Source organism: Zonotrichia leucophrys, chromosome 26, assembly GCF_028769735.1.
Source record: "Zonotrichia leucophrys gambelii isolate GWCS_2022_RI chromosome 26, RI_Zleu_2.0, whole genome shotgun sequence".
NCBI classification, from domain to species: Eukaryota; Metazoa; Chordata; class Aves; order Passeriformes; family Passerellidae; genus Zonotrichia; species Zonotrichia leucophrys.
This window is the reverse complement of record NC_088195.1, coordinates 1,591,081-1,616,947: the sequence shown is the minus strand read 5'-3', so window position 1 is coordinate 1,616,947 and position 25,867 is coordinate 1,591,081. Positions and strand designations below refer to the sequence as shown.

Below are 25,867 nucleotides of genomic sequence, written 5' to 3'. Positions count from 1 at the left end.
CCCCCTCCCCGCATATGCCCGGAGCGCGGCTGGGGCGGAGCGGGCGGTGCGGGAAGGGGCCGGCCGGGGAAGGGGGCGGTGCGGACGGGGCCGGGCGGTGCGGGAAGAGGCCGGCCGGGGGCGGTGCGGACAGCAGCGGGCGGTGCGGGAAGGGGCCGGCCGGGGGCGGGCGGTGCGGAGCGGAGCGGGCGGTGCGCGATGGGGTCCCGCCGCCCGCGGGCCTGACCCGCCGGCCCGGCATGGCGGGCATCATCAAGAAGCAGATCCTGAAGCACCTCTCCCGGTGAGGCTCCCGCTCCTCTTCCTCCTTCTCCTCCCCATCCTGCTCATTCTCCTCATCCTCCTCCTCCCGGGGGGCTGCGGGGGACGAGGGCCGGGCCTGGCGGTTTGGGGCCCGCCGGGCAGCGCCGGTGCGGAGCTGCCGGGCCCGGGGTCTGAGCGCCCGTTCGGGCCGGGGAACCGCCGGGCCGGAGGGGGTGTCCGGGGGTCAGGGGGTGTCCGAGGGCCGTGGGCACTGTGGTGTCCGGGGGCAGCGGGCCCAGCCTGGCCCTGCCGCCCCTCCCCGGGTCGGAGCCGTCCGAGCCCGGCTTTGCCCGGTGTCGGTGCCGGCCCTGGGCCGCGGTTGGCGGCAGTGGAAGTTCCGGAGGCGAGAGGGGAACAGAGCTCTAGCGGGGTGTTGGCGTTGTATTCCGTCATTTTCAGTGAAATTCACCCGAGGGGCGTTGTGGAAATGCCAGTGCTCCCGGCGTGAGGCTCTGCCGGGAAATGCGGCTGCGGCCGCGGCTGCTCGGGGCGGGCCCCGGGCACATAGCGGTGCCTCAGTTTCCCTTCACGGCGATAAAAGAGCTGCCTGTGTTATCTCATCGCTGCGGGGTCAGGGCAGCGTGCACAGAAAGGTGCCGTGCCTGTGAGGGTGCAGGTGAGGCCACAGCAGTGCACAGCGCTTGTCCTCTGTGCTTTCTGAGCAGGTCCTTTCCATCCCTGCTGCTGGACACGCTCAGGTGCGCAGTGAGGGGTCTGCAGTGACCTGTGTGCGGTCAGGGTTGGCGTGATCCGTGAATCCCAGCCCTCTGAGGTGGATCCTGGGGGTGTCTGGAGCCCCAGACCGTCCCCACACACCCTGAGTGGGCAGGGCAGGGTCTGTGTTGGAGTCACCAATTCTCCATGCTCTGGCTCTCTCGGCGCTGTCCCGAAGGAGGAGTGATGGAGCTGCTTTAAATGGATTTCTGACACCCCGAGTTTCTGAGCTTTCTGTCTCATTCACCTCAGAGAGGTGTGTTGTGGTCAGTACAGATTCAGCCTCCTGATACGGAGGTATTTAAGTATTTTATAGCACGGAGAGTTGGTGGCAGCAGTTCTTGATAGAAGGTAAAACACACCTGGGTGTTATCCTGGGTGCTCTTCTCATGGACAATTCTCTTTCTTTACATAAATACAGTTTTGCTGGTGCTTATCAGTCTCTCCTTACCGCTGCTACAGCACATTCTTACCCAAAGAGCCCCTTTTTCCCTCTGATTGGGCCAGTTCTTAATGTTCACCTTTGGGCGGTTCCAAGGAGAACAAGGAGTCCCAAAACATTCAGCATCTCTGCCTGTTTTCCTTCTAGCTGGACTTTGTTATTTGGCTGACTGATCTAATTCTACCCCTCACTTGAACAAGGATTGTGGATCTTTGCAGAAATGAAATTTGAACCCAATTTAATCGTGTATGAAAAAGATTAATTCCTTTTGTTTCAGTTTTGTTTTCTCCAAATACCTCATCTTCACCCTCCCTTTGGGTTTTCTTTCAGCCACGCTCATTTGCCTGGAAGAATTTTGCTACTGAATCATTAATCTGCCGTTATATTCTGCTCACATTTGCATATGAAATAATTCCTTGTTCTTTTTGTTGTGTCTCCGCTCGGAGTCCTTTCTGCACGGGGGTGTGTTTTTGTCCCTCTTCCATGTGGAAATTTGCAAGAAAGCGGTCAGGAGAGGCAGCTGGGTCAGGGAAATGTGAATGAGGTGTTTCACCTGACTGTTCCTGTGATCCCACATCACCTGAGTGGTCACAGCAGGGTTTGGTACAGCCGGGCTTTGCCCAGTTGTGAAGGTATTTGAGAAGGCTCAGCCTTGTGTTGTGCTTCAGCAGCTTCAATTCCTAGAGCAGGAGAACCTAAAAACTTGCGGAGCTTTCGCCATCTGTGCCTTTCACTCCTTTGTCCTATATTTAGCTTGGAAAAGCAAACAGATGAGGTGGTTTCAGTTCTTGCTGCTTGCAGGCAGGCACAGGGCTGCAGTGCTGGGGAGTGTGTGAGCCCAGCACCAGGGACTCCCCCAGAGCTGCTGCCTCTGAGCATGGTTGTGCTCCCCAGCCTGTAATTATCCATGGAAGCACATCTGATGCTTTAAAATAAAATCAGTGAGCTGCCTTTACCTCTTCCTGGCCCTATTTGAAAGGAGCTGCTTCTCCTTGTCTTTTTTTTTGTTCCAAGCAGTGTTGGCGTAGCCGCAGCAGATCCGCGTTCTCAGGGTGTGACAAAGGCCCTGTTTATCCACAAGCCCAACTGCCTCAACTTCATGTGCCACTTTGGGATTTGAGTTCTCAGCACTGCAGTGGGAATCCTTGCCAAAATGGCTTTTATTTAATTTCCTTGGAGAGGTTTATCCCCTGCTGCCTGTAACAGCTGCTTTGTGACGTTTTCTTTTGGGACACGTGTTGAAGCTTGTGAGCTTGTGGAGTAACAGGCACACCAGACATGGCTTCCAGAGGAAATGCAGCGTGCAGTCCTGCTGGGAAGAAATAAAAGCTGGTGTCAGCAGAGGAGCAGCTGGACTGGGGTTTGGTGGCAGGTCTGAACACAGGGGAGACCATAAATGTGTCTTACTGTGACAGAAACCCCAGAGGACTGCATCTGTGGGGTAACTTTGGGAACCTCTGAGAGCTGGGGTGGAAAGGGAGCAGAGGAGAAATAAGAGAGGATTAACAGCAGCAGAGGTTGCTGAGAGGAACCAGAGAGGTTACGGTTACCAGAGAGGAAAAACTGTGTGGAAAATGAGACCTGTTTGCAGAGGAGAGTGCTGAGCGTGTGTCACCGGTGCAGGCAGATGTGTAACAGATGTGCAGCACAGAAATGAGTGGATAGCAGAGTGTAGATTTGGCAAACTGTCCTCAGCACAGGATGGAGCTACCTTTTCAGGTAAGTGAGATATAGGATTTAGAAACAAAATTAAAAATACTGTTAGGGAACAACATGTGCAGGGTGCAGCACTGAGGTGCTTATCAGGGCAGGTCAGGTACTCAGCCAGGAGGAGCAGCATCATGGAGCTCCTCATAGATGGTGCTGCACCTCAGTGGAGGGATGGAGCACAGCCTCTGCACTCCAGGGATTAAACCCTGCATCCCTTTTTCCAGGAGAGGTTGCCTTGACTCCTGCCCTCTCTCATTTGCAGCTGGTGGGTCAGTGAAGGCCAGGGAGGCTCATGGTGTGGCTGTAGATTGTTCTAGACCTGAACATGTGCAACGTGTGCTGAGCTTACAGCAGGTGCACTCCTGGGGGCTGTTGTTTCCTAGCTTGGATGTGAGCATCTCAGAATCCCTTCCTGGCCCTGGAGATGCCTTTGGCATTATCCCTTCCATGTAGTTGTGCTGCTTCTGTGCCAACGCAAGGAGCTGAGAGCGGGCTCCCAGACCCAGCACTGTGCTGTGTGTGAGCCCTGCCTGTTCTGCAGCTGGCCTTGGGGCTGTCTGGGGCTCCTTGCTCAGTGCTGTGACTCCTCTCCCTGTCCATCCCCACCATCAGAGACCTGCACTCAGGCTGAGGCAGGGCACAGAAAGGCCTTTGCAGCCATGGTCATCCTGCCAAGGGGTGAGAGGCTCCCTGGGGTCAGGATGGCAGAAATTGGATGTTCTATCTCAAGGGGACCCATCCCTCTCCTCAGAAGAGGTGGGCAGATGAGGTAGAGCAGTTCTTCCACCAAGAAGATGGGATTTGCTCTGTGCCATTCAGGAATCCTTGGAATGGGCTCTGTGGCTTGCACCAGGCAAGTCAGGCCATGTCACCAGCTCTGCCTTTGCCCAGCACAGCAATGTGGGGAACTCCCTGAGTCTAAAGAATGCTTTCCCTGCTCAGCTTCGATTTCTTGCCCAAGTGCTGCAGTCTGGGTGCTGCTATAAGAGAGCAGACCCTGAATTCCTGCTCTGTTTGCTCTCCCTTGCCCTGAAGTGTTTTGCAGCATCGCTGCGTGCCGGAGCACTGCGCTGCAGCTGTGCCCTTGCTGCAGTCACAGGATGGCACACGCAGCTCCTGAGGGCTCTGGGACACCCTCAGAGCCAGGAAAAGCTACCACCAATAAAAGATTTGCTTACTGCCAACCCTCCAGGCCTCTCCCAGTTTCCTGACCTTGGTTGTAAATTACCTGGAAGCAATTTTAGCAAGCGTGGTGGGTAAGGAGGAAAGCAAAGAAACTGCATCTGGGAATGGCCTGAAGAAGCTCCAGAATCTCAAGTGATTTAGGCAGCAAAACCTCTGACCGGCTTTGCAATTCTGGCTTTAGCTGCTTGAATATCCTCCTTTGGTGATCAGGGAAATTTCTGTGCTGATCTCTATGATCATTTGCCTAAAATAGCTGTTGCAGCAATGGGAAGTACATGAAACCACAGAGCTGCCAGCTGTTAAAGGCTGATAGAAACTGTTACTTTCCTATCTGCACAGCATCCTGCTCCTGCAGTTCAGCACGTGCTCTTTGTCCTGGTGCTGGTTCCGCTGGTGCCCCAGTGCCCAGGGTGGATCCAGAGCATGAAGCAGTCTGTGGCAGGGTTTTATGAGGCAGTTTATGAGGAGGGAGCTCTGCCAGGTCCCACAGCTGCTGCTGCTGCAGCACCAAACCCCCGGTGATGAGCTTGTCTCTGAGTTCTTACAGGCTGTGCCCAGCCAAGCATGTAAGGCTGGATGTAAACCCTCTACTCAGTGTTTGAATTTGGAAATACCTTATTTTCCTGGTGCATTTTGGTGGCTTCTTTTACTCTTAAAAATTTTAATGTAGCAGAATTATTGATGGCAGGGCAGAACCCCGGGCTATTATGGGTAAAGTGACACAGATCTGCCTCTTCTTGGGTGGAAAAGAGGAGTGGGCACAGACAGGACGTGGCATTTTCCCTTCACTGAGCCTGAAGTTGTCCCTTGCAAAGTCACAGTGGCTGTGCTGCGCTTTGCTGGGAGAACCAAGGGATCACTTTTATGGAGCTGCTGGGTGCAAAGTGTTTCCAGCCACTTCTCCTTGGCTCCAGACACGTGTGTGCTGTTTCTGGAATGCTAAATAGACTCTTGTTGCAGCAGGGGTAAATTACACTTGAGTAGCTCAGGAGGAAAACGTGGCCAGAGCTCCTTCACTGCAGCTCTGGGCTTGCAGAGCCCTGCACTGACCCTGTGCAGCCTCTCCAGAGTCCTTCAGCCTCACTGATGGAAGGGGAGCTCTTCTTTCTTATTTCTCCTGGACTCCCTGAGCCCTTGCCTCCCCTGCAGCTGCCCAGTTGAGTCAGAATTAGGTAAAAACCTGTTTGTTTCTGCACACTGGAGACTAAAATGACTGCAGGGTGAAGAAGAGGAACTTTGGACTAGTGCTTGTATTTATGGGGTTTCTTTCTAGTTTTCTTTCATCTGTTGTTTGCTTGAGGATTAGGTTTGGGAAATTCCCTGGCAAGTGCTGAGGGTTTGCGTTGCGGATTTGTTGAGAGCATGGGGCAGCTGGCATTTAAACTTTGCTGAGTGTCCAGGCAGGGAGCTGGAAATAGCAAAGGGAAGGTGGAGTTCAGCCCCTGGCAGAGGCTGGGCTCTCAGCTGAGCTCCTGGTTTGTTTTCCAGGGCTCCCAGTGCCCAGTGAGGTGCTGGTGGGTGTGAAGCAAGGTGTCCCAGCCTTCAGAATGCTCTAGAGAACAATAGAGAAGTTCAGAATGCTCTAGAGAAACATTTGTTGAGACAAGAAAGTGTCCTTGGTGCCAAGGGAGGAGTGAGCTGGAATTCTGCTCTGTGTCATGGTTCTCTCTGATCTCCTTGGAAATGCAGAGTTTTCTCCCTGTGAGTTTAACCCTGAATTGAATTTTTAAGCCTTCCCTTAGCCTCGGTGTGTTGCAGGAGGTAACACAGAACCAGGACAACTGCTGACTTATCAGGATGTTTTGTGTTTGGCTGAGAGGCCCAGCCTTTCATTCAGTGCAGCTGAAGCCTGGAAAAACAGAAAGCTGATAATGGAAAGCCACCAGCAGTGGCCTGTGTGTACAGGGACACCAGATGTGCCCAAATCCACCCTGATAAGGAGTGTGGGATGGGCTGGCACCTCCTCACGTGGAAACTGTTTGCCCTGTAACCCAAGCAGGCTGAATTTCTCAGGCCCATTGTCCATTGGGAAGGAGTTCCTGCCTCCCAGCATATCTGGGGTGCACAGAGCTGTGCACAGGTGATGAGATTATAAATGTGCTGCTTTCTGTCTTCTTAACAATTGGGCAGTTTGGTGTTGATGGGATTCCCTGAAACTCTAAATGGCTTTGTGCTAAGAGGGTGTGATACCAACTCCATCTCATGCTGCAGTAATTACTCCCATCCTCTGCTAATTCAGCGAGTTTCTCTTCCTCCTGTGCCAGTCTGCAGAGCAGCTCTGTGCCCACTCTCAGACAGAGTGCTCCCTGCTAACACCAAAAATTCGAGGAGGTAAAATGGCTTTTCTTCCTGAAAAAGCTTTTAGTTCTTCCTGTGCGTCTTTGGGGCAGCTATTTTTTCCCTTTTTACAGAAGTTTTGATCACTTGCCCAGTTTTATTTCCTCCAGAATTATTTTTAAGTTCATCCTCAGTCATGTGTGCTGCACTTAAAGCTTCTGCTGCTGCCTTCCTTGAGAGCAGCCCTGATTTGGAAAGTCACTGACCTTTCCTTTTAGCAGTTGTGAACCTTTTGTTCTAGTAAACATGTTATATGGCTTTTGAGATAAGAGGTTTTCATTTGAGGTGAAATGCCCCATCACAGAGATTTTTGGATTGTAGAAGATATTCCCAAGGAAGATGGAAATCCCACTAAATGCCCTGTCCAAAACCAGACCAGGCAACACTTGAAAAGACTTTTGGGAAGGAGCAAATTTGTGTTGGTCAAACTACAATTGTCGGGGGTTTTTTTCCCATGTCCAATTCCTGTCATAATTGATTAAATTACATATTTGTATTTCAAATTAAAGAGGAAAATCCTCATCTCTTCCCCTGCTGTGATCCTTGTGGAGGCAAAAATCCCCAGTGGTTCCTGGGCTGGTTTCCCACTGGGCTGATCAGTTCCTCCTTTCTGCCTTACCTGTGTTTGCTCCCTGCAGCTGGGCTGGTGTCACAAGCCATGCACTCCATTCTGCCAAGAGATTTTGCTTGTCATTAAGCAAAATCAAGGTCACTGATGTACAGCTAATGAGTTCTCCCACAAAATAGCCACAGTGACAAAGGCATTAATAGAAATGCTGGGGTGGTGGCTGTGTACAACCAGGGATGGCTGCAGGGAGGGGGCTGAGGCAGAAACTGAGTATTTGAGAAGGTTCCTGATCCATGTGGCAGCAGGGTAATGAGACAGGGATCTGAGAAGGAGTTTTATGATTTCAGATGTCTTCTGACATTATCTGCCCATGCATTTGCTCAGTTGGAGACAGTGTGGCGAGACAGCTACAAATGTGGACATAAATTTATTTATGATTCCAGCCTGGCTTTGGTCCAGCGGTCAGATTTACCCAAATTCCTCTTGCAATCAGTGAGTTTGTGGCCTCTGGATATGCAGGCTGAGGAGCTGGGCAGTTGTTTTCAGTAGTGACATCATGTTTTGATCTATAGTCAAGCTGATGATTGAGCAAATAGATTTCCAGGCTTGACTTTTGTCAGAGTAATCCCAGCAGGCTCAAAAGGAATGCTGCCCTGTGAGTTTACTGGCTCAGATCTGCTTGACTTCTGATGGAGCTGCAAAAAAAACAAACAAAAAAAAAAAGTTCAAATATCCTCTGGTGTCAGTTTTCCCAATAAGCACCATTTTCACCATTTTCATTCAGTTTTCCCTCAGCCAGCAGCCGCTGCTGCCAAGGCTGCTGCTGTGGGTGAGTGTGAATGGAGAGAGCCTGCCAGCAAACATCTGACACGTTCTGCTCTCGCTGCTGTTCCTCCCCTGGCACTGACCAGGGCAGCAGGGACTGGCACCTGTGAGCTCTGTGTTCTCAGGAGCTCTCCCCTGAGGCCTCCTGTGTGACAGGTGAGTGGGGAAGTGGCTCAGGTGTGAGATTATTCCACTGGAAGGTCTGGGATTCCTGTGCAGGGCAGCAGCTGAAAGCAGGGGCTGATAATGTGCAACATACCCTGAGAAATCTGGGCCCTGGTTTAAAAGAAATGTTTCCATTTTTCCATTTGAGGTTTATTTTTTTTCCAGAACCTCCAGCTTCTGTTGTCCCATCACGGGTGGGGTGTGTAAGCTCTGCTTTGGGGATGGAATGGCACATTTTGGTGCATGGATTGCCTCATTAAAGGATCCTTTAATGGAGCCTGGGTGCACTGAGGTGGGTTTGGTACCTCCCAGCAGGATTCTGCAGCCTTTCCCTGGAGATGGTGATAAAGAGTTGCTTGGTTTGCCTGGATCAAGTTTCATACCTCACTCTAGGCTGTGTCCTGTTTCACAGCTTTGGTTCTTCCACAGTGTGCTGGTATTTTTGCTACACCTACACACTAAACAAAAGTGATGCCCTGGTTCAGACATGTGCTTGTGTTGCCTGTAATCAAAAGGAAAAAAAACTTGTATTAGAATAGTAAAGTAAAAAGCTGACCTTTATTGGGAAGTTTCCAGATGTCCTGCTGGTGATAGGAACACCCAGAACTGAATTTCTACAATTTTATAATGTTAATTAGGATATCTACCAGGTACATCCTATAGGAGATTCAGTTGCCCCAGTAACCTACCCCTGGGTCAGCCCCTTGGAGTTGGTCCAAGGGTTTCTCTGCCCCACTTCTTATTATTCCTTATTGTAGGTTCCCCTCCTTGGAATAAGACTAAACAATATTTCAGGAATGTGTTCAGAAGGTCAGCTTATTGTTCTAAAATCTAGAGGAAAAGGGTAGGAAAACTACTGGAGCTGCAGCCATGCATTAGCAATCCTCAAAGCTACAAATGTATGAAAAATATATAAAAAGCTTAAGCATCATTCCCTCCCTTTAGAGACTTGGCAATATAGAATTATAGGCAACACTTGTACTTTTCCTCTGCATTACCAGCTGAAAGCAGCTTCCCCTCTTATCCTGGGATGAGGCTCCAGCCCGGGGATGATCCTTCAGTGCAGGTGTGAGAAAGCTCAGCCTGGGAGCTGATCACTGCCCACAGCAGCTTTTGGGCTTAACTGCTGGCTATTACCTACCTGTCCGTGTTTGGTTTGAGCTTTAGTGCTGGCTATTCCTACCTGTCCATGCTGTGCTTGGTTTATTCTTAGCATCCAATCCCAGGCAGACACGGTGACATCAGCTCTCAGCAGGGCTGATTCTCTGACACAACACAAGGGTGCTCCTGGATTGCCTCTGCCGGTGTTTGCTCTCATTTTCAGCCGTGCCTGGGTTTGTGGGTGCTCACTGCAGGACCCCAGGCCCAAATCTTATGGATTCTCAGTGCTGCCTGCCAGTGGAGCAGCTGTTGGAACACACTGCAATTTTCAGTTTCTTGGTGCTGATGCTGAGAGGCCAGGTTAACCTCAGCCACCTCCCTGGGCGTGTTCACACAAGAAGCCTTTGGTTGGAGGGAGTGATGAGTCTGAAGGGAATGTGGTGTAAAATTGGTGTGAGCTGTCAGCGTGTCCCTGTGGCTCAGGGCAGGGAGGGGACAGCATGTCACCTATAATTCTATATTGCCAAGTCTCTAAAGGGAGAGAATGATGTTTTTTATATATTTTTTCATACGTCTGTAGCTTTGTAGATTGCTAATGCATGGCTGTAGCTCCAGTAGTTTTCCTGCCCTTTTCTGCTAGATTTTAGAGGAGCTGGCTGCAGGGGAAGAGCAGCAGTGGGCAAACTCACAGCTGTGTGCTGCCCTCCTCTTTCAGCACTACTGGAAGGGTTGACAGCAACATCTCGACACATCTGTCAGCCTTTCTCTTCCAACAAAATGTTTGGAAAAGCCCTTTTGCTCCTGGAAGCCCTGACTGATGGCTCAGCTGCTGCTGCAGTGCCTCAGCCAGGTTTGTGCTGCCCCCTGAGCTCGTGCAGCAGCTGCAGTGTGGCTCTGGCTCCTGCTGCCCTCCTGGAGCTGTGGCTGCTGCAGGAGCCCCTGGTGCCCCTCCCAGAGCAGTGCCCACGCTGTGGGTGCAGGGGCAGAGCAGGCAGGGCAGTGTGACTGAGGCTGCTCCTGCTCAGGCTGACAATGGGGGCTTTCTTTCCATCCTGCCTCCTGGACCACTGCGCAGAATGAGAATTAGCACTGGCGTGGAGGAATGTGTGAAATAAGCCCTGGATTCAGTGGTGGGAAAGTTGTCTGGCAGGAACTCCTCAAGTGACATTGGAATGCAGCCCCCTGCTCCCGTGGAGGCAGCTCCTGCACTGGAGAGAGGTTTGAGGGAGACAGGAGGGGTTTTGCTGCCACTGGGGGGTTCTCTGACGTGGAGAAGTGTTGATAACACTTGTACAGCCTCTGTGATCTGCTGCCCTCTGAACTGGCCCCTCTGATTCCTTAGGGGCCACTCTGGTTTTGATAAAGTCAGAGCTTTCACACCAGGATCCCCTGCTCTTGAGCAGTCCTGCTGCAAGTGTTTCATCCATGTCACTGGAATTGTGGGCACATGAGGGATGGGAAGGGCTGCACACAGGGCAGGTGAACACTGAAATGACACTGAAATCTCGGGCACATGAGGGATGGGAAGGGCTGCACACAGGGCAGGTGAACACTGAAATGACACTGAAATCTCGGGCACATGAGGGATCTGAAGGGCTGCACACAGGGCAGGAGAACACTGAAATGACACTGGAATTGTGGGCACATGAGGGATGTGAAGGACTGCACACAGGGCAGGTGAACACTGAAATCACACTGAAATCTCAGGCACATGAGGGATGGGAAGGGCTGCACACAGGGCAGGTGAACACTGAAATCTCGGGCACATGAGGGATGTGAAAGGCTGCACACAGGGCAGGTGAACACTGAAATGACACTGAAATCTCAGGCACATGAGGGATGGGAAGGGCTGCACACAGGGCAGGTGAACACTGAAATCACACTGAAATCTCGGGCACATGAGGGATGGGAAGGGCTGCACACAGGGCAGGTGAACACTGAAATCTCGGGCACATGAGGGATCTGAAGGGCTGCACCCAGAGGAGGTGAACACTGAAATCTCGGGCACATGAGGGATGGGAAGGGCTGCACACAGGGCAGGTGAACACTGGCAGCCCTGGGGAGGAGGAATTTCAAGCAGAGAAATCAGAGGAGGGAGCTGGGGCAGGCTCTGGGAGGGGAGGTGCTGTTTGGCCAGAGGGCAGGCTGGGCTGCAGTGATGGTGTTAAAAAGAGACAGCCACAAAAGTCATTCATTAATGATCTTTTGCTTTCCTGGGTGAAAAGGATCTGGAGAATTAAACTTTCCACCGCTGACACGGCAGTTCTGGGGGCAATAAAACTGCTGAGCTGTTGGAGTTTGGCTTTGGTTTTCTTTGGTTTTGTCCTAGGGCAGTTTTGCTGGTTTCCAGGATCCAGAGCTTTAGAAGGAAATTTTCCAGTTTCTCAAACCTGAATTTAGTTTAAAACAAAAAAATCCTCCAAATGTCAAAGTGTAGAAATGTTTTTTTTCTGGAGCGACCAACTTGCCTTGGGTTTAAAAATGTCAGAAAGGGTTTAACAAAACAGCAAACAAACTCTGCTATTGAAATAGCTCTGAAATGCTCCTGCAGCCTCAGCAGCTTTGCTGGGGGCTGTTTGTGAGTTTTCTCTTTGCTCCCCTGTAGGTTTACCAAGAATCTCTCTCCAGACAAAATCAACCTGAGCACGCTGAAGGGTCAGGGGCAGCTGACCAACCTGGAGCTGGATGAGGAGGTGCTGCAGAATGTTCTGGAGCTGCCCACCTGGCTCGCCATCACCCGGGTCTACTGCAACAAGGCCTCCATCAGGGTGAGCAGAGGCAGCTTTGAATGGATGAAGTTATCCATTTACAGGCAGAATCACTGAGGTTGTGCATGGACTTGCACTTTGCACACTGAACTCTTACAAATTCTTCCTTCTTGTGCTTTTTAGAGCAAAAAAAAAGTGGTTTTTTAGTTGTTATAAGCTGTCAGGTTGTTTGATTGCACGTGGTGCTAACCACTGTTGCATTACATGAACTCAAAAGTTTTAAGGACATCAAAGAGACTTTCTATAAAAGAAATATGATTCTACTCTGCCAAGTGACAGTAAAAATGAGCTTGTCTTACTCATCTGATGTGCTCTGTTTTTAGAGTCAGATCTGCTCAGTTTAGTAACAAACATTTGTTCTCCCTCCTACAAGAACTGCAGAGTGAACGTTGCTGTATGAAAATAAAATGGAGCTTTTTGGTTTGTGCACAGGCTTCAAAAGAATTGTGTGACTTCCAGTAACAGCAGCAGTTAGTTGTAAACTCTTAAAGGCCAGGAATGTTCCCCACAGCAGAATTTGACCTGCAGAATATCTGTTACTCCTGATGATATATGAGATCCAAAAGCTCAGCTGGGTTTGTAGATCTGGTGTCTGGAATGTCTTTTCCCTTGTCTGTGTCTCTGTTTGACCTGGATACAATGAGACATTGCAGACATTTCTCAGAGAAATGGGGCTCAAATTTTGGGCTGAGGAGGTTTCCTGCACTTTCTGAAATTTTCCAATGCAGAAATCACTCTGATAACCTCAACTTTATAATTTCAGATCCAGTGGACAAAGCTGAAAACACACCCAATCTGCCTGGTAATGTTGCCTCTCTTGTCTTCTTTCCTTCCTTTCTCCCTTCTTCCTTTCTTCCTTTTCTTCCTCACTCTTTTTAATCTCTTCTACTTGAGAAAAATTCTGGGGAGGGAAACCATCAAGTGCTCAAATTTTCTTTGGACCTGAATCCTCCAGGTTCTTAGCACATAGGGGACAAGGACCCTCCCATGGGTCCCTCATTTCACTGCAGGATGGAGCCAGATGAGCTCTCAGGGAAGTCCAGGGCTACCTTGTGCCTGTTTTTTGGTTGCTTCCCCACTCCTGGGGTTTCAGGTTTCCCACTGACACTGATGGTGTGAGAGCTTTAACACATGAGACTCTTGGAGCATTGAGACTCCAGAGTTGGTTCTCCCTGCCCTGGAATCTCACCCCAGGGCTGGTGGGCTGGGCTTGAGGCTGGCTGTGGTGTTCATGGCTCCCTCTTTGTGTCTCTGCAGTACCTGGACAAGGTGGAGGTGGAGATGAGGACGTGTGAGGAGCCTCGGCCGCCCAATGGACAGTCCCCCATCGCTCTTGCTGCTGGACAGAGGTCAGACCCCGAGCCCTGCAGCTCCTGCTGGGCTGTGGGGGCTGCTGTGCTCCTTGACTCACCACTGGCCTCCCTGCTTTAGGGTTTAAGTGCCTTTGGTGCTGCTTATAAACCTCTCTGTGTGAGCCTTACCCCTGCCAGGCCTCATGAGGGGGATCTTCTCTTTGCAGTGAATATGGCTTTGCTGAGAAAGTCGTGGAGGGGATGTTCATTGTTGTCAATTCCATCACCATCAAGATTCACTCCAAGGCCTTTCATGCTTCTTTTGAGCTGTGGCAGCTCCAGGGCTACAGTGTCAACCCCAACTGGCAGCAGAGTGACCTGCGCCTCACCCGCATCACGGACCCGCAGAGGGGAGAGGTGAGCCTTGCCTTTGTACTGGCATCACAGAGAAAAGTGTCATGAATGATCTTTCCTTGTTTCATTTCGTGTCTTCTGAGTGTTTTTGGGGTTTTCTGAATCCTTGAAGTTGTGAAAGTCTCAGCATTTTCCTGTTTTTTCTCCTCCCTCCTGGGCAGGTTCTGACGTTCAAGGAGCTCACCTGGCAGACCCTGAGGATAGAGGCAGATGCCACGGAAAATGGTGATCAGGATCCTGTCACCACTCCTCTGAGACTCATCACCAACCAGGGCAGGATCCAGATCTCTCTCAAGAGAAGGGTGAGAGTTTTCTCCATGCTTTGCATGATGTGGTCTCACTGCCTGGTGCAGAGATGATGCATATTTCCTCCCACAGTCCTCGACAGCCCTTCTCTCCCTTCTGAAATGTTGAGCCCTAACTGATGTATCTCTCCATGTTTTCTGTCAGAGACAGCTGTGTTCTTAGCAAATGTCAAAGCAGTTTCTTTCCCAGGGGAGGATCTCGTGGATGGAGTGAGTTTTTCAATCTGTTTGAACATCCTAAGGAGAGCTGTCATCTCCTTACTGGGAGCTGGAAGCCTGACAGCCTGATTTTTAGCTGTCAGTGGAAATGTGATGATTTAAAAAAAAATGAATTAAGCAGTGAGCAATTTGTCTCTTAAAGAGGAGGTGGCTTTGACTGCTATCCATCTGAGAGGAGGTGCTGTGGATATGCACCAGATACCATCTCTCAGAGCAGTTTCACAGCAGCCTCCCTTCTTTCTGCCTCTTTGTTTTGGGAGGACTCTGTCTGTGGAGTCAATTTTTGAAGTCCCTAACACCTTCCTTGCTGTTTCAGACCAAAGATTGCAATGTGGTGGCCTCCAAGCTGATGTTTCTGCTGGATGACCTGCTCTGGGTGCTGACAGACTCTCAGCTGAAAGCAATGATGAAATATGCTGAGTCTCTGAGTGAAGCCATGGAGAAATCTGCTCAGCAGAGGAAAAGCTTGGCACCAGAGTCTGTACAGGTGAGTGAGTTTGGATACTGGTCTGCCAGGGAAAAAGGCAGTTTCTGTTTGTGTGGCACCTGGCCCATATTCACAGCATTTTCCTTGATGGGAACTCTGGTCAGTGTCATGTGGACTGTGGGGTAAAGAGGTGACCAAATGAGTGGGATTCATTGCCAATAAAATACATTTTCCAAGTCAAGGATGAGGCAAGAGGAATATTTCTGCTGGGGTTGGAAGCTCCAGGGAAGCAGAGATGCACACGTAGTGCAGTGAGGCTGCACAGGAGGCATGGGGAGTACCTGGCCCTTTTTGCCCAGGAATCTTAAAACACGATCCAAGAGAAGTGCAAGCAGCTGGCAGAGCCACAGGCAAAGGTGAGAGCACAGGAGAGGATCCAGATCCTGGGAACCCCAATTCAGTCCTATAAACCAATGCCTTAGAGGCTGGCAGATGTGCATGAGCTGATTAATTGCATTATAACCTCAGTGTTTTCCCTCTCTCTGAGCTCTCCCTGAGCCTGTCCCTCTGCCACAGATCACCCCCCCTGCTCCCAGTGCCCAGCAGTCGTGGGCTCAGCCCTTTGGAGCCAGCCCCAACGCCAGCAGCATCGGGCAGTACTTTGACAAGCACGACATGAAGGAATCCTCCTACCACCTGCTCATCTCCCGCCTGGACCTGCACATCTGTGACGACAGCCACGCCCGGGAGGCAGGTCAGCAGGGAGGGAAGCATCCAGAGGCAGAAACAACAGCCAAAGCAGTGATTTTCTGGCTGGAAGAGGGTTGGGGTTTTGCAGTTTGGGATTTGAGTCTCCAGGCCTGGTTCTTACCATATAAACCATTGATTCAGGTGTCCTTCTCCTGGGCTAGGACAAGATTTTGGTGCAGATTGCTGAAGATGGTACCCCAATCCTGGCTGTGGTGTCAGTTAATCAGTGGGGCAGTCAGAGCAGTATGGTTCTGAATTCTCCTGGATCAGGGCTCTCATTGCAGAGCTGACCATGGTTTCCTCTGCTCTGTTCCTCACAGGTGCTCAGAAGCATGGCATGCTGGGCGGTGCCATCCAGCTGACCTTCAGGAGGATGGCTTTTGATTATTATCCTTTCCACAGGGCAGGTAGGGAGCCTGGGGCCTCACAACCTGAGGAGGGGGGTAAAAAATGAGTTTAAAGAACTGTTCTATGATTGCAGGCTGGACTAGAAGAAAGAAGCTGCATTTTTAAAGCTGGAATCTTTGCTTTTCTGCAGGAGATGCCTGCAAGCATTGGGTGAGGTACAGTGAAGCAATGGAGACGCGGGGACAGTGGGCAAAGAAGTTGGTCAGTGAATTTCAAAGCAAGATGGAGAAGTTTTATGAAGAATCAGACCCTATGTTTGCCAGGACTCCACTTTCTCCTTTCAAAAGGAAACCAGGTAAAGGTACTTGATAAAACCAGTGAAGCAGGAGGTGGTACAGCAAAATCTTCAGTTGCCCATCCCCAGCTGAGCAGGCTGATTTGTTGGTGCAGGAATGCATAGCACTCTAAAAATCATAAATATAATGGCAAAGGAAAGTGGCTGGCAGAGCACTGCAGCAAGAAGGGACAGGCTGCAGTGGATTATTGTTGAGTTTCTCCATAAGATACAAGGATGAAATTACATACTTAAGACCTGGCTTAGGAGTGTGTTCTCTTGCCACAGAACAGACTCACCTTTCACAGTGTTCTTCCTTCAGAAGTCCTCAGTGTTTCTCCTGCCCAGCTGTGTTCATCCCTTTCTAATTCTGGGGCTGTTGGTTCTGCTCAGTAAGCACAGAGGTGATGGTGCAGAGAAGGTGACCAACACCCTGTCTGTCCCCACAGAGCCTCCCCAGAGCAGCCCTGTAGAGAACTGATGGTGCAGAGGAGGTGACTAACGCCCTGTCTGTCCCCACAGAGCCTCCCCAGAGCAGCCCCCCAGAGAAGGGCCGGGCTCCCCCCACGAGCCTCCCGCGGCTGCGGCAGCCGCCCTGGCACCGGCTGCGCTCCAGCTGCGTGCTGCTCCGGGTGGATGACCTGGATGTGCACCAGGTAGGGACCTCAGCCGGCCTGCATGTGGCAAGGGCACTTCCAGAAAGGAAATGATGTGATTCAGTGTGTAATTCACGATATGATTGAAAGGATCATGCAAATCCTACGACATGGAAACGCTGCCCGGAGAACCTAAGTGCTGTTATGATGTTGTCTGTAAAACTTTAAACCCAAGAGTTTAAAGAACTGCTGGTAGTTTTCATGGTCAGAGGGAACTGCTTAACCACGGGTTTCTGCCCTCTGTTCCTACACCAAGCATCAGGCATGCTCAGTGTAAACCATTTCATGCCTTTGAGAAATCAGTGAGGATGTGGATTTTTGACAAAAAAGGAGGAGTAAGTCTGACCTCAAGCTTTCTGCCCTGGATCAGGCCCTGCATCCATGTGCCCTGTGTCCATCCAAGAGCTGGTTTTGCTCTTGCAGCACCAGATACTATGATGGACTTGCCAAGTGCTGCTGATCTTGCAGACAGCTGTAACAGATTTCTGTTCTGTTTGCTCATGTCACCTAATTCTGCTTGTCACAGCTCTTACTAGCAGTGACAGGAGACACAAAGAGCTAAATTCCCTCAAAGGAGAGGAGTTGGCAATATCAGCAGGTAGAAGAAAATTATGTCTTTGCTTGAAAGCAGTGTATGTTTGATGTGTAAATGAGGCAGATTGAACACAGGCAACTGAGGGGTCACCGGGGCACTTGGGTTTGCCAAGTCTGAGTTCTGCACCACTGCATTTCCTTCTGTTTTCAGGTCTCTACAGCTGGGCAGCAAAGTAAGAAACCCTCCACCTTGCTTTCCTGTAGCAGAAAAATCTTCAAACTCCCTGACCAGGTCTCTGCAATCCATATTGAATTCACAGAATATTACTTCCCAGACAATCAGGACTTTCCAGGTAATACATCAAGGTTAGCACCTTCTTTCACAAGTTTCTTAAAGACTCATCAATGGTCTAGCCCTGTTAGATATTCTCTGTCTGTTGTTGTTTAGTTTTCTGATGTTTGCCATCCTAATTTTTTTTTTTTTCCCTGTGGGAAGGTGGGATGGAGGTTGTGCACAATGTGGAAGCAGAGCTGTGCTTGCAGGAAGGAATTGCAGCAGCTGCTGTTTGCCCAGTTCCTGGGGTTCAGCCTTACTGAGAGCCCTGGAGCAGGGCATGGGGTGCTCTGGGTGCTGTCCCAATGGGTCACCTCATTCCTCTGGGTGCACCACAGCTGCTCCCCTTCCAAGATGTGTCTCCCAGGAGTGGTGAAACCCCTGCATTGGTGCTGTCAGTGCAGGTTCTGCACCCAGGGGCCTTTCCTGCTATCATTAATCTGTTTCCCTCTAGTTCCATGCCCAAACTTGTACATGCAGCTGAATGGCCTGATGCTCACCCTGGACACACCAAGTGTGCTCTGGATCAATCTCTTCTGCCTGGATCTGTGTCGCAGCCTGGAGCAGTTCAAAGCCATCTACAAGCTGGAGGACTCAGGCAAGCGGGATGAGCACGTGGATGTCCGGCTGGATGGCTTCAGGCTGAAGGTACCATTCTTTTCCTTCCTTTCCCAGTGTTCTCTCTGTGAAAGAAACATGAGACCAGGACATAGCTGGAGTCCATCATGAGGAGACAAACCTGCTGCCTTCCTCTGTCTTTGCTCTGTCTGCATTTTGTGTTGGTTTTGTTTGGTTTGTGCTGCTGGAGTTCTCATCCAGGTTAAACCTCTGCTAATCCTTTCTCACCTTCCTTCCCCTGCAGCTCAGCATCCCCGTGGATAAGAAAGTCACAGAGCACCGGGACCGGCCTCGGGCCCTGTGTGTGTGCATGTCAGAGGTGACAGCCACCAACACCCGCCACGCTCCCTCCTGCAGCTGCCAGGACCTGCAGGGCCTCTTCAGGAAATTCGCGGGCTCCGAGTTCTTCCACTCCAGCTACGCGGCGTTCCCCCGGGAGCAGGGCAGCTTCAGCCTCCTGCACACCCTGTTCCTGCGCCACGCCTTCCACGTGGAGGACAGGCCACACAAGCACCACAAGCTGCCTCACAAAACCTCTGCCTCTGAGGACCTGTGGTCTGTGAATTTCAGTGAGCTCTCCCTGGGGTTTGAGGGGGCTGAAAGCTCCAAGGGCAGAGCCCTTAGCTTTGTTGACCCTTTTCCCCTTTCCATATGGGTCTGCCTGCCCAAGAGGTGGGGGCAAGCTCAGATGTCTAAACGACAGGAGCTGGCCACCTCTGAGGTGAAAATCAAGCCTTCTGCCAGCTTTAGCAATCACTCCAAGAACGAGAACCTCTCCAGAGAACACGGCATTTGTCAAAGATCAAAGACTGACCAAGATCTGAGGAATATCTACAAGGCTCCAGACACGATGGATGTCTTGGGAGAATCTGACTGTGAAGTTGATGATGGAGTAGACAGTAAAGAGCTGGAAGCCTCTGCTGATATCCACGTGCTCATGTCCTCCTCTGTCCACGTCAAAGTTCGGCTCAACCACTACCAGTACTTGGTGCTGCTCAGGATGAAGGAGGTTCTGCAAGCACTGCAGGAGCAGCTGGCCCAAGATACCCAGGAAATGACTGGGTCTCCTTTAGATGCCATGTCTGCTTGTGTGGGAGTTATGTTCCCCAGTGCTGAGGTGGCCCTGCTCATGGCCCCTGCCCCAGGGTCTGTCGTGGAGCCCAGGTCCCTGGACTCGGACACAACCAGCCTGATCGAGTCCGAGCTCTCACCCTCAGACAGCAAGGAGGGGCTGGCAGCTGAAGAGAAGGAGCTGAAATCAGAGAGCAGTTCGGAGAAGGGCTTGGGCAGCACCTCAGAGCTCCCAGAGGACAGTGGGACCCAGGACAGCGGTGCCAGCGTCCCTCTGGAGAGGCTCCCGAGGTCCGCGAGCGACGGCGCCCTGAGCGCAGCTCCCCGCGGTAAGGGCGCAGAGGAGAAAGCCTTGATAGAGGAAGCGCACGAAGCTGTGGAAGCCCTGGTTGCAGAGAGACCAGCAGAGACCAGCAGCCACCCTCAGAGCCCCCCTGCTCTCCCTTCCAGCCCAGCCTCGGACGCGCAGCCCTCGGGCAGAGGAGGTGTTGCCCTCAATGGCCAGGCCGAGCTCGTCCCGCTGCGGAGCATCGAGGTGGAGCTCTCCAGTGCACTGCACATCACCAAGGACGCCACCAAGGAAGCTCTGCACGCCACCATGGACCTCACCAAGGAGGCCGTGTCCCTCACTAAGGATGCCCTGAGCCTGAGCAGGGACAAGATGACCTCCACCATGCAGAGGATGCTGTCCTTGCCCCCGGCCAGGTGAGCAGGCCAGGCTGCTGAGCTGCAGGAGGGGAGACAGAGCTCCTTCCTTTCTGTCCTTTGTATCTGGGCTGGAGAAGGGTTAAATGTTCATCTCTGGGGCTGTTCTGAGGGTACTGAAGTCTGACTTGCAAGTGGTCAGAGACCAGCCCAACACTCAGATCATCTGCAGGCTCAGCTGCCTGCCTCTATCACTGTTTTTGTTGGGTTTTTCTGTAGGGATTCTGTGCCCAAAGCAGAGGAGGGAGCACTGACCCCTGGCGGGGCGGGCAGCGGCCGGATGCGTTTCTTCTCCATGAAGAGAACCTCATCCCAGCACTCCTTTGACACCACATCCGTGGATGGCAGTGGCCCTGAGGACGGGCTGTCTGTGGACAGTGATGGCAGCGATGGCTTCGTGATGCTCACAGACTCTGGTAAAGCCCTTGGCTTTTGTGTGCCCACCCTCATCATCAGGGCTGATGCTTTGTGCCACAGGCAGCTCATCCATCCTGTGCTCCTATGGAATCACTTTTGCTGCTCCTTGTTTTTGAAGGTCTTGAGGAGTTGCCTCACAGTGGTTCTTTCTGCTTTTGTAGGTGCCTGTTCTTTGAGATGAGGAGGGTGAATCAGTGTGGGGTGACCCTGCACGTCCCAGTGGTGTCCTGGGGGCTGCAGGGGCTGTGATGTGCTGGTGGGGGGTGGCACAGAGCATTTAGGAAGGGCTGGTTGGATACTGGGTACTCTGGACATCTTCCACTTCAACCTGTGTTGCTTAAGCTCATCTGAGGAGCTGGAGAGAGATGGATCTCCAGAGGATGGTACCTCCAGAAGGGCCAGAGATTCAGGCAGTTACTGATAGCAGGATTCCAGAGAAAGAAATGGAATTGAGTTGTTGTTGCTTCCATTTCAGAGCCCAGCCTGGACCCCCTTTCTTCAGGGCAGCTTCCCCCAGCCCACAATGACATGGGCAGCAGGAGCAGCCTGGTGGCAGAGGACGAGGGTGGAGTGTCCCCTGAGGTGAACAGCTCCACGTCGCAGAGTGAGGACCCCAGTCTGCAGCTGGTCAGTGCCTGACATTGGGATTCTGTCCCTGAGGGGCTCTGGAGGTGTTTGCTGTGACCAATGAGCTCCTGGTGGCTGTTGCAGGTGTCTGTCCTCGTGCTGAAGATGAGTGATGTGAACTGTGCAGTGGAGGTTCAAGGAGATGATTTGTCTGTGGCTTTACAAGTGATGAAGGTGGTTCCAGAGCAGCTGAACAACGTTGGCATGTGGCAGTTCCTGCGTGGCTACGTGGGTAAGATGCTGCTCTGGGACTCAGCTGCAGAACTGGCTTTTATAGCAGCCTCCCCCAGGGAATATTCCATTTACTGGGGCCTCAGTGTTTGGGGTGGTTAGGATTGAACACAACTCACGTGTTGAGGGTTCAGATCTGGCATTTGAAAAATGTTTCCCAAGTGCCTACACAGTGGTGTTCTGTGGTGCCTAGTAATCATTGACTGGGATTTTTTAAGTTGCATGAAATGAATTAAAAGAGTGAATAAAGCTGTCTAGGGAAACTGAAGTTATTCCTGATCTGAAAAAAATGCTTTTGGTCTACAGTACTTCCCCTAAATTTGAATTAAAAAAAAAAACCAAAGCCAAACCTTAAAACAATCAACTATCCCCCTAACACCCAAAAAAACCCCAAAAGCAGCTCCAAAACTGAAGGGGAAGTGTGAGCAATTCCCAGGCTGTTGATCCTGCCTTTCCCAGTCCTGCCAGTGGCCACGGTGGAGCCAAGGGGTGAGGAAAGGCTGGTCAGCTCTGGAGAGTGAACAGGGCACTGGCTCAGCTGTGGGGGCAGAGCTGGGACAGGTCTGGGGGCAGAGCTGGGACAGTTCTGGGGGCAGAGCTGGGACAGGTCTGGGGGCAGAGCTGGGACAGTTCTGGGGGCAGAGCTGGGACAGGTCTGGGGGCAGGGTTGGGGCACTCTGTAGAGTGAGTGGGGCACTGGGCCAGGTCCTGCACATGCAAAATGGGCCAGTTTTAAAGTGTGGTGAGAGAGGGATGTGCCTGGGACCTCAAATGGTCCAGCTCAGTGATGTGGGCTCTATTAGTCCTTTGAAATTGGGATTTCTCTCCTCTGAGGGATGATGTCAGGCCGAGGTCACTCGGCTGCTTTTGGGCTGAGCTGGGCTTTGCAGGATGCCCTTTCTGAGCTGATACCTGATCACAGGCCCCGTTGTGCAGTGAGATCTCTCTGCCCCAGCTCTAGGAGACCCAGGAGAGGGGAAGGCTGCGAGCCCTGAGCCCAGGCAGCCCCAGCCCGAGGTGTCCCTGCGCCTGCAGTCGGGGCCGCGCGCGGCCGCGCTCTCAGCCCTGGCTGAGCACAACGGCTTCCTGCAGCTGCTGCTGCACAGCCAGGCCACCGAGCTCTGCACCTCCTGCCTCGCCAGCCTGGGACCCTTCCTGGAGGATGAAATCATCCCTGAGGTCATCCCCATGGAGATCGAGGTGGTGGATGCCAAAATCACCTTGAAGGTGAGAGATTCCCCCCGGGGCAGGGCTCGCTTGCAGGATTGCACTTGGGAAGGGCTGTGGAATGAATGCTGGGGGCCTCTGTAGAGCTTCTCTTCTGCTGAGACTGTTTGGTTTTGGTTCTCAAAGCAAAACCAAACCTCGGGATGAATAAGGAACACAAGGGGAGTGTGTACCTGTGCACCCTGTACATAAAGCCAGGCCTTTCCCAGTGCTGCTGGTCAGGAACGCTGCTCCTGAGGAGGCTGCAGGCAAGGGAAATCCTTTCAGGAGCTGTCACAGCTGCTCATCCCTTCTCTGCTTCCTGTTGCTCCAGGATGACACCCCCCCAGTGTACCCCACCTCCCCTGGCCCTGTCCCTATCACCTTGGCCATGGATCACATCGTGGTGAGGCGCAGGGATGACGGTGTCTTCTATCTCACAGGTGAGTTACCTCTGGTTTTACTGCCCCTCTGCACCCCCAGGCTGTGCTGGGAAGGATGGGATGTGAGGTGGGAGCAGTCCCTGTGTGTGTTTCCTGCTGTGGGAGCCCTCCCTGCCTCTGTTCCCTACTGTGAGAATTTGTGTCTGGTGTTTCCTTAAGCACACACAGACAGGGTCCATTATTACCTTTTAGTTTCTCCATTTAAAAAGGGAAAAGAGAATTTTATTTCCCTGTGTAACAAGAAGGAAAGAAATTAATTAAAGTTATTTTTTTGTTCTGAGAGCCCTGTTGTGTGAATGTTCACACCTGAGTGGGTTCTGTTCTTTCCAGCTCCCCAGGGGAAGGACTCAGTGAAACAGGAAAAGTCTGTGTCAGTCCCTGAGGAGCAGAAGGCCCCATCAGAGTGTGTGTCACCAGCCCCAGCAGCCGGAGCCCGTGGGCTGCAGGTGAGTCACTGCTGCCTGGACAACAGAGAGCTGGAAATTCTCTTTTGCCTCGGTGTGTTTGCAGGGCTGGGCAGGTGTGGTGAGCTGCAGGAAGGGAGTGCCCCGAGGAGCAGCCTGTGCCTCCTCCCATGGGTGTTTTGAGGAGTGAGGGCACCTTGCCCAGCATGAACTCACTTGTTCCCTTTCAGAATCTGGTTGGGGGTTGTTTTCTGATTGGCTCCATCTTCCCCACTGTGTCCAGTTCCTTGTTGGAAAAACAGGAATTGAGAGGTTCCTGAAAAGAGAATTTCTGTCAGTGGTGGTATCTCAGTGTGTAATTGATCCCAAGAGCTCCTGCTGTGGTTTTCCTTGGAGCAGCTCACTGTGAACCTTGAGGACTCCTGCCTTGTTCTCTGCTTGTCTCCTGCAGCTCAAGCAAGTGCCAGAGTTGCAGAGGGAGCTGCAGACCTTGAAACTGGCCCTGGCAGAAGCCAACATGGACAAGGCTCGCCTTCTGCAGGAGATCAGGAAGTACAACCCCCTGTTCCAGCTCTGACACTGCCAGGGACAGGGCACCAGCACCAGCAGGGCAGGTTTGGTCATTTCGCTGCCAAACGGGTCCAAGTCCAGGACTGAAACCAGCTGTGACTGCAGAGACTGGGCAGGGAGGGACAGAGGGGCCTGGCTGAGAGAAATGGGGGAATGAGGAGGAGTTTGCTCTGCTCTGGCCTGGGAGGGCTGCACTGAGCCAGGCCATGGTCAGCCCACCAACACCAGCTCAGATTTTGGGGGGACACCCCATGTCTCCTCATCTCTGGGTGGTTTTCAGCCTCCAGCTTTTGTGGTGACTTGTGGAGATGGTCCATGCTGGGGGTTCTGCTTCTTTCACCCTTCCCTGTTGTGTTCTTGGCCAGCTGTGCTCACCAGGCCCACAGCAGGGGCAGGGTGAAGTGACCCTGTCCCTGTCCCCTCAGCACCTGGGCAGTGCCAGGACAGGGGTGGCAGAAGGGTCAGGGAGAGCAGGGCTGGGATGCCACAGTGCAGTGAGGGCACACAGCTCACTACTCCCACAAGAACAGGGGCAGGACAGTACAGAAATTCCTTCAGATTCCCTTTCCCACCAGTAATTCCTTGTGTAGAGATGGATGCAGTGTATGAGACTCAGTCCAGTCCACTTCATCCCACAAAGTTTGGCTTTAGTGGTGCAGGATTAATTCCTGTCAAGGCACTGTTTCAATTTTTACTATCAAATAATGGGGTGAGGGAGTTGGTTCAGGCTCAGGAGATGACCTGGGTGTTTTTTTGGGATGCACTTTGTCCTCAGAGCTTTGTGTGCCTGAGTTCCCCACTGGGGAGGAGGAGCTGTGGGGTTTTCAGCACTGGGTGGAATCTTCCAGCAGGGCTGGGATGGGACCCCAGAACCACCTGCCAGCCCTGATCCCAAAAGGAAATCACTGAACACCCCCATGTGGAGCAGCTCCCTGTGAGGAACTGCCCACGAGCAGAATTTGGATTTTGTTTCACCAAACTTTGTGCTGCTCCCTCTCCCTGTGGGGGAACACAAGAGCTCTGAGCACTGCCTGCCTGGAGTGGAATGCCACGGTGTTCCTGCTTTGTCTTCATTAATTGCTTGAAAATGGGAGGTTTCTCTCTTCTGCTTTTTCCAATTTTCATGACATTTTGTGTGAGTATGGGAAGGCTTTGCCAAGGGTTTGCCCAGCCTGCAGGGCCCCACAGCTCCTCCCACGTGTGCAGGCTGAGCACAGCTGGGGCCAGGGTGTTTACAGCAAATTCCTGCTCCAGCTCCGTCAGTCCATGGGTTTTGGTGAAGAATTCCAGATTCAGTCCATGGGTTTTGGTGAAGAATTCCAGCATTTCCTTTGCTCTGAAGACCCAGTAAAAAGGACTGTAACCCAAAACCCACACACGTGGGAGGACAAAACCTCCAGGGTCCCCACAGATTGTAAATATCAAAGTTTACTTTGTGGAGCCTCTTATTTAAGGATTCTTCCTCAGTTCCAGTGAGAGCCCAGGGAGTCCTGCCTGGCACAGGGGCCATGGAGAGCACGTGGTCCCAGCAGCTCTCACAGGGCCCCTGGAAGGGGAGGGGGGGAATGTGCAACTCTGAACTTGAATTTAAATCTGAATTTTAGGCAGTATTGCAACTTTGCTGCAGTTTGTTTCCACTGATGCATTTATTGGTTCTATGAACCAGGAGCAGAATTAAACTCATTAACCTCCTTCCAGCCTCGGCTCTCTTTTCCTGCTTTTCCTTCCCCCTCCATCCCAACACTGCTGATTTTTGGGCAGCTCCTGGATTTGGGAGCAGAGCTGAACCCTGACTTCAGATGTTCCAGCTGCCAGCACAGCCCTGACCCAGGCTGGGAGCAGCT

At 51.9% G+C, this 25,867-nt stretch overlaps 1 protein-coding gene across 1 annotated transcript; it reads left to right on the top strand.

Moving 5' to 3' along the window:
* The first annotated feature begins 151 nt into the window (after window positions 1–151).
* Window positions 152–25,715, top strand: BLTP3A (bridge-like lipid transfer protein family member 3A). The gene is made up of 21 exons (XM_064732953.1): window positions 152–283; window positions 11,956–12,118; window positions 12,882–12,920; window positions 13,376–13,467; window positions 13,638–13,827; window positions 13,986–14,126; window positions 14,665–14,835; window positions 15,352–15,529; window positions 15,846–15,932; window positions 16,064–16,228; window positions 16,730–16,863; window positions 17,609–17,750; window positions 18,186–18,379; window positions 18,594–20,125; window positions 20,345–20,541; window positions 21,018–21,169; window positions 21,254–21,401; window positions 22,356–22,627; window positions 22,941–23,049; window positions 23,380–23,495; window positions 23,905–25,715. The coding sequence occupies exons 1-21, from the start codon at window positions 240–242 to the stop codon at window positions 24,028–24,030; spliced, it is 4,392 nt and encodes a 1,463-aa protein (XP_064589023.1). The 5' UTR covers window positions 152–239; the 3' UTR covers window positions 24,031–25,715.
* The last annotated feature ends 152 nt before the right edge of the window (window positions 25,716–25,867 follow it).